At 45.5% G+C, this 12,266-nt stretch overlaps 1 protein-coding gene across 2 annotated transcripts in view; it reads left to right on the forward strand.

Moving 5' to 3' along the window:
- Positions 1-12,088, forward strand: part of zgc:154058 (Frag1/DRAM/Sfk1 family protein) — a 55,304-nt gene extending 43,216 nt beyond the window's left edge. Inside the window, exons 6-9 of one of the 2 annotated variants that reach the window (XR_004209864.1) lie at positions 1,031-1,158; positions 7,469-7,646; positions 8,219-8,528; positions 8,732-12,088. Coding sequence is in view for 1 of the 2 variants with exons in the window: in XM_020471256.2 (XP_020326845.1) it covers positions 1,031-1,158; positions 7,469-7,646; positions 8,219-8,463 (551 nt within the window). In the remaining variant the exon portion in view is untranslated. Of the gene's footprint in view, positions 1-1,030; positions 1,159-7,468; positions 7,647-8,218 lie in introns of both variants that reach the window. The other variant, XM_020471256.2, reaches the window with a different exon arrangement.
- Positions 12,089-12,266: the final 178 nt, after the last annotated feature.

The following is a 12,266-nucleotide window of genomic DNA, read 5'->3' on the forward strand; positions in this document are numbered from 1 at the left end:
TGTGTGTGTGTGTGTGTCCTGTAGTGACGCCAGGCAGGGTTTGCACAGCAACACCCATACCAACACCTGTCTGGGTTTAGCAACAATGGTATTTCGACCCACCATTGAGGGAACCCTAACCTACCTTCAGGAGCCTGTGGTGGAGGCCCTACTTCAACAGTACTAGTCCCTCCTGCCTTGGAACGGGCCCCTGTTCATTGGGATTTAACAGATAAAAAAGACTGAAACAGGGAGGCATTATGTAGGCTTGTGCAATTAGAATAACATTGGTTTTCTGTTGCAAAATATATATATTTTTCAATTCTGTTGCGTGCCCTCATGAACATGACCTGGGCATCTCAGCTTGAGGTCACGATGCAAGGGGCTCCTAGTTCTATACCCACCTCACCCTCTCCTTCCCACTCTCCCCTTCCTCTTTCCCACTCTCTTGTCGTCCCTCCCTCTCACTCTCCCCTTCCTCCCACTCTCGCTCCACTCTTCCTTCCCTCACAGTTATCTTCAATTAGGCAGGTACAATGAAGCCCAAACAGAGACCAGTGTAGCATGTCTGCATTAGTGACAGTACAACCAGTCCAAACCCATTAGCAATGACCCCTCGGTCTGTACCCCTTTCTTTCTCTCCTATTTCACTTGTGTAACTCACCTGGTCTCTCTCTCCCCCCCTCTCTCTCCTATTTCACTAGTGTAACTCACCTGGTCTCTCTCTCCCCCCCCTCTCTCTCCTATTTCACTAGTGTAACTCACCTGGTCTCTCTCTCCCCCCCCTCTCTCTCCTATTTCACTAGTGTAACTCACCTGGTCTCCCCCCCCTCTCTCTCCTATTTCACTAGTGTAACTCACCTAGTCTCCCCCCCCCCCCCCCTCTCCTATTTCACTAGTGTAACTCACCTGGTCCCCCCCCACCCTCCCTCTCTCCTATTTCACTAGTGTAACTCACCTGGTCTCTCCCTTCACCCCTTCTTCCCTAGTATTGTCACCTGGCAAATTTCCTGGAAACCATTGGAAAATCTCTCTCTCTCTCTCTCTACAGTGATGGCGATAGTATTCCTACGTTATGCCCATGTGATAGAGAAGTATCAGAACTGTGTGTTGAACACAGCAGGCCTATCCACCGGCTGGATCTGTGCTGCAGGACTCATCATGATTGGCAACTTCCAGGTACGTGCGTTCAGCAACACAACTGTTTCACACTCTTTATCTGTCCCTACCTCTCCTCTGCTGCCCTAACCCTTTTCTATTCTCTCCACCTCTCTCCTCTCTCTCTCTCCTCTCTCTCTCCCCTCTCTCTCCACCTCTCCACCTCTCCTCTCTCTCCACCTCTCCTCTCTCTCCACCTCTCCACCTCTCCTCTCTCCACCTCTCCTCTCTCTCCACCTCTCCACCTCTCCTCTCTCTCCACCTCTCCACCTCTCCTCTCTCTCCTCTCTCTCCACCTCTCCTCTCTCTCCTCTCTCTCCACCTCTCCTCTCTCTCCTCTCTCTCTCTCCTCCTCTCTCCATCTCTTCCTCTCTCCACCTCCTCTCGCCCTCCTCTCTCGCCCTCCTCTCTCACCCACCTCTCGCTCTCCACCTCTCTCGCTCTCTGCTGGTGCCTCTGCATTCCAGACCTGCTTCATGTTGTAGTTATGGACCACTCACGTATGGGGGTACACACACACACTCACACTATTAGGGTAGTGAATTAGGGTAGTGAGGCATCCCACCTTAATTCATGCCCTGTGGTTGTTTAGTTGTTCAGGACATAGTTTCTGCAAGTTTAAATATTTGGAACTTTGATGCCAAGTCGCTCGCACGGTGCCAATTTGGGGTACTATAGGAGGGTTGCCTTAGAGACTAGTGGAGTAGGGGGGGGGGGGGGCGGGTTCCTTAACATTCAGTACATTAGGCCTTTGCCTGCAATTAGTTATGTCTGAATGACTTCCTCCCTCTTTCCCCCTCTCCATTTATCCTAATATCTCTGTCTATCCCTACTCTCTACTAGGCTTGCAAACATTCATAGAATTCCCAGGTATTTCAGAGAACGATAATTCGTAGACCGAGGATTACCTACTCGCTTTTTCCCTCCTGATTTCAGGAATCCTCCACCAGGATATAAAAAAAAAGTTGCAACTCTACTGCTTGCTTTCTGGGCGTTCAGGGCTCTGGGCGTTCAGGGCTCTGGGCGTTCTGGGCCCTGGGCGTTCAGGGCTCTGGGCGTTCAGGGCGTTCAGGGCTCTGGGCATTCAGGGCTCTGGGCGGTGTGTTTGTGGAAGGAAGTGGTGTGTGTGTGTGTGTGTGTGTACAGGATGTTTCTACCCTGAATGCCAGACATGGACTCTTCATAACAAAACTTTAGAGGAGAGGTGTAAAGCTGACACCTTCACTACTCCCCTGATTCTCCTTAAGGCGTCTGCATACTACGTTCGGTTTGCTCCTTGTAGAACTCAACTAGGCGACGTGAACGTCTGTTTACTCGCAAATTCCCTTAAAAGACCTTTGCTTGAAAAACGAGAAAAAAGCGGCAATCGTACTGGTTGTCCCACTTGAGACACCGTAGCCAATATACCCCGGCTCAAAATAGTCAGAATGAATCTAAGGTAACTCAAGAAATCTGTAATTCATTTAATGTTTTTTGCAGAGGTCTTCTGTGGTCTTCCCTTTACCAACTCTGGTAAATGGGTATCCATGGGTATCCATGGGTATTTACTGTACGTCTCTGAGCTTTCTGTCCTTCCTTGAAATGAACACCCACTAAACACTTAATTTAGATAATTAATAATAACCTTATGTGTAGTGCTTTTCAGTACAAGTGTTTCACACAATAAAATAATTAAATGAAAGCACTTACAAAGGAACAACGACAGGAGGAATACATTTTTTATTTACTTTTATTTAACTAGGCAAGTCAGTTAAGAACAAATTCTTATTTACAATGACGGCCTACACCGGCCAAACCCAGACGATGCTGGGCCAATTGTACGCCGCCCTATGGGACTCCCAATCTCGGCTGGATGTGATACAGCCTGGATTTGAACCAGGGACTTTAGTGACGTCTCTTGCACTGAGATGCAGTGCCTTAGACCTTTGCGCCACTCAGGGGCGACGGAGAATTAATGAGAAGCATCCCAAATATCAAACAAACTGAAGCATTCATCTTGTAAAAGGAAAACCTTCAAATCCCTAACTAATAATAGGTCATCATGCCCTGTGTTGATATGACTCAGGGTGTTAATATGAGAGCTTCCTGACAGGGGGAGGTTGTAAGACATGGTTGTGTGAAGATGGATGTGAAACAATAAAGTATTAGGGCCCCTAACATCACCCTTCTACTCTGCTGAAGCTTTTGATAGGGCCTCTCACTCAGCCTCACACCTCTAACCCCACCAGAGGAGGCTGGTGTGAGGAGCTATAGGAGGACAGGCTCATTAGTTGGTCCGGTATGAAACACATCTAACATATGGAAACCACATGATTGACTCCGTTCCATTTCTTCCATTCCAGTCATGACTTACATTAGGCCGTCCTCCTATAGCTTCTCCCACCAGCCTCATCTGAACCACACCTCTTAGAGGCCAGTTTAACAGTTTAAGTCCCTTGGTTACAAAGTAAGCCTGTCCGGGTGGCTCATACACCGTGCCAACTGTGGGTTAGTGTGGGCTATGACAGAGATGAGTTAAAGGCATCAGCATGCTTCAGTTCGGCTGGCGCCTACGGCTAGGCAAACCAAACTAGTGTGCCCGCATACTCCCTTAGAAGATCTTTGCTTGAAAAACAAGAAAATAGCGGCAATAGTACTGTTTGTCCATTTTGAGACGCCATAGCCAGTTTACACTAACTCAAAATAGTCAGAAGGAATCTGATATTTCTTGAGTTGTCATTCATTTTTACGTTTTTTGTAGAGATCTTAGTCGAACAGTTTTAAATCTAAGATATTTGGTGCAGTTTTTTAAATTAAAACATAAATGAAAACGAGTTGTCTCTTGTTGAATGACAACAAACACACTTCATTGAAGAATCCCTACTGTTGACCAATCACCAAAGAAAGGGCATAGACTTCGGAGACTGAAGTTCGGCTTGCTTCAGGAAGATTTTTTGGGTGTGCGTAAACTGCCGAAAAAAACCTTTGTAGAAGACCGAAACGATAATATCACTGTTTCAGATGGGAAGCATGCGGACGCCTTTAGTGTGTGTGTGTGTGTGTGTCAAAGCGAAAGTAAGAGCAAAGATTTTTATCACTAAAGCAAGAAACTCCTCAGCCTGTCGTTTCCTATGGGAACAGATGTCATAGTGGGCAGAGCCAAGCATGAGCTAGCAAGATCCTATTGGCCTGTTCTAGCGTATATCTGTATATTTCCGTTAGGGAACGCCTACTCTGTGACATGACCGTGTGCAATAACTCAATTGGACTTCGCACTCCTTCTAAACAACGCAATTTTTTTAAACATTGGCAATGGCTAAAGTCTACAAAACGTAGTCTACTCTGTTCATAACAGATTCTAGTTTTGGGAACAGAAAACTCTATTGAGATCAAATGTTTACAGAATGGAGGCCAAAATCCATCTAGTTCCATCTTCTCTCACTGCCTGCCAGTGGGCTTCCTCTCACTACCATATTTGTTAATGAGTGAAAATGCCAAGCGGATGCTTCATATTTCTACATCCAGTGAAATATCTGTCTCATTGTTCTATCTGTGGTAAGAACAGGGAGTAGCATCAGTGACTCACTTCCCTTTCTCCCTCCTATCCTCTGGGGCCTGTCTGCCAGCAGAGCGTTGTGAAAAACTGGAGGGAGATTTTACGGGGAGGGGGGGGTTTAAGTGAGTCATCACGGCACGCATGTGTGTTTGTTACAGCCAGGAGCAGACTGTGCACACGTGTCACAGATCCCATCTGTACCCAATCAGAGCCAGTCTCTGGAACTTTCTGTATTCAATCACCAATCAGAGCCAGTCCCCACTGCAGTAGTGTTGGATGACATAAAACTTAATTAATTTTAAAAAATTGCTACACAAAACAATGCAAATACAGATATATATTATACATGTATAGCTACATAAATACATAGACATAGCATATTTAACACTCACATTAGTAGACCAATTTGAAGCAGTGAAAATTAAATAGGCTGTGTTTGCAGCTGGAACAGTAGCACAAACAGTACTTAGATGAAAGCCTCACAGAGCATCAGAAACAACACAATCACTAAAAGTACTAGGCTATATAATAACACTTTTAGGACATCATGTTGTGTTATGCAGGGCAGGGCTCTTTGACTCAGACCCTTTTAGACAGGAGGACCTGAAGTAGATGGCCACACACACACACACACACACACACACACACACACCAGGGGTGGATGTGAATAGTACACTTATTTGGGTGTTCCCTCTGTGGACTCTGACCGGGAGAGAGAACACAGTGGAGGAGAGATGAGGGGATGAGACAGGCAGGCGGGTGGAGGGAGGTGTGAAAGGCATGACTGGAAGTCAGTCTGCTTCTCTCTCCTAGAGACAACTGAAGGTTCTCTGGGCCACAGACATCTCTCTTTACACCTATTTCACCATTCTAATTCTCCCTGTTCTGAATGATCCTTCCTACCTTCTTTCTAAGCCTATTTTTTTTTGCTCTCAATATTAAAACGCCCTCTTTTTTTTTCTACGCTCTGCATCATCCTGGTACTCTATTCCATCCCTTACATGACCTCTGACCTGCTTGTCCCTTTCACCTGAAGCAACATTAGCAACAGAATAAATACAGGATCTTACCAGTAAACACTTTCAAGAGTTACTTTGTAACTTTTTCCTCGCGTAGCCTAGCGGTTAAGGGCAGGTAGCCTAGCGGTTAAGAGCGTTGGGCCAGTAACCGAAAGGTCGCTGGTTCGAATCCCTGATCCGACTAGGTGAAGAATCTGTCGGTGCCCTTGAGGAACCCTAATTGCTCCTGTAAGTCACTCTGGATAAGAACGTGTGCTAAATGACTTAAAAGTCAGTGTGTTACACAGCCTCTTCACCCTGCCTACAACAGGTAGATAGATGACATCCTAGCATTTACTGCCTGCCAAAGTCAACTGCAGACGTTGGCTGGGCGGGCAGCATTAGAACATATGGTTACAGCGAGGAGCAGACTGTTGATAGCTGAAGGGGTTTACATTGGAAAGACTTGCAGAAAGGCTGTACTTTCCTTTCCTCAACTCTACTGGTGTCTGTGTGTGACAGCTAAATAGGAACGTGTTGGACCAGAAGCAATAGGATTTACCTAATGGACACTGCTAACGAGGAGAGGGATGAGAGGTGTTACTGCACTGCAAGCTGTCTTTATCTGTAACACTATGTGTTATGTCAACAGTAATTATATACTGTAGCTGTCATCTCTGGCTGTTTTGTCTTTGATTTTATAGGAAGAGCCATAGAGAGAAATTTAATTAATTTGGTCTCTAAGGAAGAGCCTAGAAAACCTACTGTCATTTCATACTGAGTTAGTGAGGGCAACGGAAAGCTGTTACTGTAGCCGAAGCCTTTGGTCTGATAAATTAGTCCCTCGTCTTAGTTAATAATAGCTAGCCTAACTATTGTCATTTTCATATGGATTGTAGTAGTTCTGGGAGAACTACCAATTGATAAAGGTGACTTGACACACATTTATTCTGTCGGTCCCCTTGGTCTGGTCAGTACCCTGCATTGTTTAAAGCTGCTTCGAGTGTGTGCTGTTCTGTTATCAGGTTCCATCGGACTGTCTGGTGCCACTGAGGCCTGTGTGTGTGTGGTCACATGCTCCTTTGTGTATTGTGTGTTTCAGCCTGGCAACGTGATCAAATTCAGGAGGGACAAGGAGGCGTTATACTCTACTGTACCACTGGCCCACTGTACCACTCTCTCTTTCTCACTGACCTATCGGCTCGCTCGCTCGCTCGCTCGCTCCCTCCACTCCCTCGCTCGCTCGCTCCCTGCTCGCTCGCTCCCTGCTCGCTCGCTTGCTCCCCTCCCTCTCTCGCTTGCTCCCCTCCCTCTCTCGCTTGCTCCCCTCCCTCTCTCGCTTGCTCCCCTCCCTCTCTCGCTTGCTCCCCTCCCTCTCTCGCTCGCTCCCCTCCCTCTCTCGCTCGCTCCCCTCCCTCTCTCGCTCGCTCCCCTCCCTCTCTCGCTCGCTCGCTCGCTCCCCCCCCTATCCCAGTCTCTATTTCTGTCTAAAGAAAGAATAAAAGTAACAGGTGGCTCCATTGACAACACAGCAGTGTCACTGAGTTACCTGACTCAGTAGTTTCAATGACTGACTGCTGCTGCCCCCTTCTGGCCAAATTGAGCCACAGCAGCACTAGAGGTTGGAACAGAGAGGGGGCTTTTGTCTAGCATCATATGCCATCATGTGTTTCAATGTGACGTCTTCAGTGTATTCAGTATGTGCCTTGTTCAATGCCATTGAGACAATGAAAATTAAGCCTATGCTAATAAATGCATCTCTCTCTTTCTATCTTCCCTCTCGCTTGCTCCCTCCCAGGTGGACAATGCTAAGATCCTCCACTATGTGGGGGCAGGGGTAGCATTCCCCACCAGTATGCTGTTTGTGTGTCTTCAGTCGGCTCTAACCTACAGGCTGGCCAAGACTCAGGGAGAATACAGTGTGGCTCACCTACGACTGGGCATGACACTACTGGCCTTCATCACCTTGGTGCTTAGTATCCTTTATCGCAAAAGACTCAATAAGATCTGTGTTATCTTCACAACCAAGGCCCTGCGATAGACTAGCGTCCTATCCGGGGGGGAGGGGTACTGGTACATCATGCTGCTTCACGCTACAGAAACGGGAGAGGATGTTATGAGGCGATAAGTCAAGGCTCATACGACTTATCACAACCAGAGAGAACAGAGGGAAGATCGAGGGGGGGTGTTGAAATGTGGGAGAGAAGTGAAGGATGAGGGGTGGAGGAGCTGGAGAGTGGGGGGGTGGAGGAGCTAGAGAGTGGGGGGATAGAGGGGGGTGGCAGGGGAGTGAGGGTATGAAATAGGGAGTTGATGGTGGATATGAATGTTGCTGCTGCAGTCCAATATAGGATAATCCACTCCCTACAGCTCTCCACTAGTGCATAGGGCCCAGGCTAGGGTTTGTTTTGGGACTTGGACATCCTCTTCTCATTTCAGTCGGTCTGTCCGTCTGTTAGTTGTGCTCCTTGACCTCCCTGCCTCTAGGTGGGTATGTCTGTCTGTCTGTAACTCTGTCAGAACTGCTCCTTGACCTTCTTGCCTCTAGCTGGCGTGTTCTTTATCCAGGAGAGCTTCGTCCTGCAGCATGCATCGGCCATCTTTGAGTGGGTATTCTGCATCATCATCATGCTCTTCTACGGAACCTTTGCCTTCGAGTTCACCGGTGTTACAGGAGATACTGTGATGGTGCTAGCCAGAGGGGGAGCCCTGGGGCCCAACAGGAGAGGCCACAAAGTGGAGTCCTTAGGAGGTCCCATTCCACACCCCCCTGAGACCATGTCAATGCTGTAGTCCATGGGAGAGAAGCCAGAGAGCTGGCCTGTACCATTATCAATCTGGGGGCGGTGGAGGGACTTGTGAGTATCCATTGCCAAAACACCACCATTGCAGGGTGTGAAGTGGACTATGCCAATGAGCCCATGGGAGAGGAGTAGACACTGGAGGAGATGGGGGTTCGTACTGTTCCCCTGTCCCAGCCTCCAAAGACAATGCTTGTGTTTGCACGTCACTAAAGGAACCAAATCCTCTTTTCCTTTTCTTTCATCCCCCCTTTTTCCAGCCAAAGGAGGAGTGGTGCTTTACAGGAAGTGTTCCCTGCTGCTGTTGGACGTCACTGTCGTCTGGACACAGGTTAAGAGAGGAGGGCAGACGGCCAGAGAGCGTGAGAGGCTGTATCATGAGAAAGAGAGGCTGATAGAAAACTAGAGGAATGCATTTGAGAAAAGAGATACTGCCTGTGTGGGAGAGCTAGGCCTGTGTAATGTTAGATTTGCACATGAAATCTCTTTATTTTCAGAGACCATTTAGTGAGCAGACATGACTGTTTCCCACAGTGCTAGATTCCAAACAAGGCAAAAAGCCTCCGTCATTTGTTCTTTAAAACGCACAATAACAATACCATGACACCCGGGTCTCACATAGGTCCCAATATGCCAAAGGGAATATTCTGAATATTTAAAATGGTTAAGTTGACTCTCCTCAAATGTAGTGAAAGACTAGCTACAACGAATGTTTTCATGACATGGATGCTTCTCTGATTAACAGTATCTTGGTCCTTGAAACCCGGGTTTAAACCTCGGAATATCTGGCTGCCAGAATTACCTTATTTTTTTCTACTGAAGCTATGTAAACATGCCTTATAAAGCTGGACATTGTAATGCAGACTGTACAAATCTGTTTTTTCCTCATGATTATTAGATGAACTTGAGTATATAGAAAGCCAAACCTCCAATAGTATTTTATAAATGTTGACTGTAAAGTTACACCTAAACTTATTGGTGTTGGGAGGGGAGAAGAGGACTGGAAGAATCCAACTGTAAACCAGCTAATACAAGCCAGAGCTGTGCCTGGGCTGATCGAGTTAAATCACAGAAAATCTGAAAAAGTCTGAAAAATTTAGAATCTATTTATAATCAAAGAAACAATAAGTGGACACGCCTTCTCTATTTCAGAGCTCCCCCTTTTCTATTTGTCAGCCTGGGTGTCAAATCTGTTTCTGCTTCAGACAGCTTGTCACCGTCCCTGACGGCGTGTCACCATCTCAGTTAACTTGTCAGTTGTTTTGCAAGGGTACAATGTATTGTTGAACGCTGAAACTACAGAACATTCCTACACCCGGATTATCTTCTTAGCTTTCTGTTCCTGTAGCTTATCCTGGCATAGGGCCAAAAGGGAACGGGATGGAGCTTCTACTTGCTGCTGTTCTTCCATAGAATGTAGAGAGACAAACCATCCGTATCCATAGAATGTAGAGAGACAAACCATCTGTATCCATAGAATGTAGAGAGACAAACCATCTGTATCCATAGAATGTAGAGAGACAAACCATCCGTAACCATAGAATGTAGAGAGACAAACCATCTGTATCCATAGAATGTAGAGAGACAAACCATCTGTATCCATTCTCCTGCCTGGAACTACACTGCCAAACTATCCTCCTGCCTTTCAGAGCTTGTGCTAAGAGATCTTATTATGCAAATCGGTCTCCACTGTTTCAATGCTGCCACATTAGCTATGATAATGAATAATAAATTGGTGGTGCTTATATTTGTCCTATTTCACACATGTACAAGTATGTGTTAATGCGCATGTGTGAAATAGATTTTTTTTGTTTGTTGCATATCTCAACTCCGGCTGAGAGACCCGTGGAGAGTGGGGTCACAGCCAGGTTCAGCCATTATAAACGGGGAAGCAATTAGTGTTAAGTGCCTTGCTCAAAGGCAGATCATAAGATTTTTCACCATGTTGTCTCGGGATTTGAACTAGCAACCTTTCGGTTACTGGCCCAATACTCTAAGCGCAGGCTACCTGCCACCCTAGCGGCGGTGGATTGCAGAACGATATGTAGAGTCTATAGTTTTACATTCATCACAACAGCTTGAAAGTGATTCTGAGAGAGTTTGTCACTTACTGAGGAAGTTCATCTAATAGTAAACATTAGTAGACTGGTGTTTGTGGAGGGGAAAAAGTGGTCCATTAGCCCCTTTTTAGTGTAGACAGATTACTGTGCAGAGCTCTTTTGCATTTACGTCATTTAGAAGACGCTCTTATCCAGAGCGACTTACAGTAAGTAGTGTGTGCATACATTTTCATTCGTACTGGTACCCTGTGGGAATCGAACCAACAACCCTGGCGTTGCAAGTACCATGCTCTACCAACTGAGCCACACGGGACCACCATGCTCTTCTATTGCTATCAACTGGTTCAATGTGGCCTTATCAACTGTTGGATGAGTATAAGGCCTGTGATTCTGACTGAACGCTGTGCCAACCAATCCTCAACATGAAGTTCATCATCCATCTGTATTAGTGCCAGAAAATGAATTGAATTCTGATGAATTGAATCTCAGTTTAAGTGGCCTTTAAATGCTATTTTCTTGAAACTGTCTTAATAAATCTCACTGACCCAGTATTGACTTACTCTGCCAAATGTTATCAAATCATATGAGAGAGCTTCAAGAAGTAGGAGGAAGTTTTCACCTAGATACTTATCCAGGATCAGTTTAGCATATTTCCTCCTTAATGGTTAGGATTGGGCCAGGTTTAATGTCTACGCTGAGCATCGTGGTCATTAATCACCAAATGGAAATAAACTGGCTGAAACAGGGAGGGACTAACTGGACTACCTGTCAAATGAAAAATTCAAATTTCCACGGTCAATTTCGGAACATTATATAACATTTTCTGTTACATGTCTTAATGAATATGACCCTTGTCAATGTTCTGTTTCTCTGTTTACTGATCTACCTTCAAACTTTTACCTCTCAGGAATCTGTTACATCACCAGCTGGCCGCAATCAGTGATTCTAAACAAAACTTCACTTTTTCAAGTATATTGTGTTTTTTTGTGTATTCAATTGTGTTTTAGGGAACATGTTTTGACCAGTGGGTTGATTTTACATTTCAATATTGTAGTGCCATTGGCTTTGCCCATATCTGACCTGATTGGTCACGCCATGGTTCCATTGGTTCTATGTTCTATACAGAACCATATATTTACATATGGAGCTGGTTCTATGCTTTATCAAAGAAGGTCAACACTATCTTGTAGAAATAGCAGTGGTGTTATAAGTGCTTCATTAAGACCTCATCGATACGGTTGATGGATAATCATTAGTTTGGTTGCGTTTTATTTGTACATCCAAAGGGTCTCTCGAAGGCTCTGAGTTGGCACACGTGTACTCTCACAGAGTAGAGAACATTCCTCTATCTAGCTGTTGTCCTCTGGTATGTTCATTGTCTTACCTACCTACAGATATCCAAATCAAAATAGTGCCATATTCTACTGAAATGTAGAGGACATGTATGTGCCTTTTTTATTTTTGACGAAACCAAAGAAAGATGTTCCAAGTTAAGTGTTTGAGAGAAGAAAGATGTATATTTGCCTTAAATTGTTCTACAATAAAACTGTAAAAGTACCTAACCTGTATTTCATAATTCAGTGTTCTTGTCCCCCCTGTCTCTTACACATTTCCCCTTCTGGGGATCAATAAAGTACGATCTTATTAGCATCTTTAGTTTATTTTACTCACCCTCTCATCCCCTTTCTACGAACAATTCATTGCTAGGGAAAGGAGTAAACCTAGTCAGTTGTAC

This window comes from Oncorhynchus kisutch, linkage group LG4 (assembly GCF_002021735.2).
Source record: "Oncorhynchus kisutch isolate 150728-3 linkage group LG4, Okis_V2, whole genome shotgun sequence".
Lineage (NCBI taxonomy): Eukaryota > Metazoa > Chordata > Actinopteri > Salmoniformes > Salmonidae > Oncorhynchus > Oncorhynchus kisutch.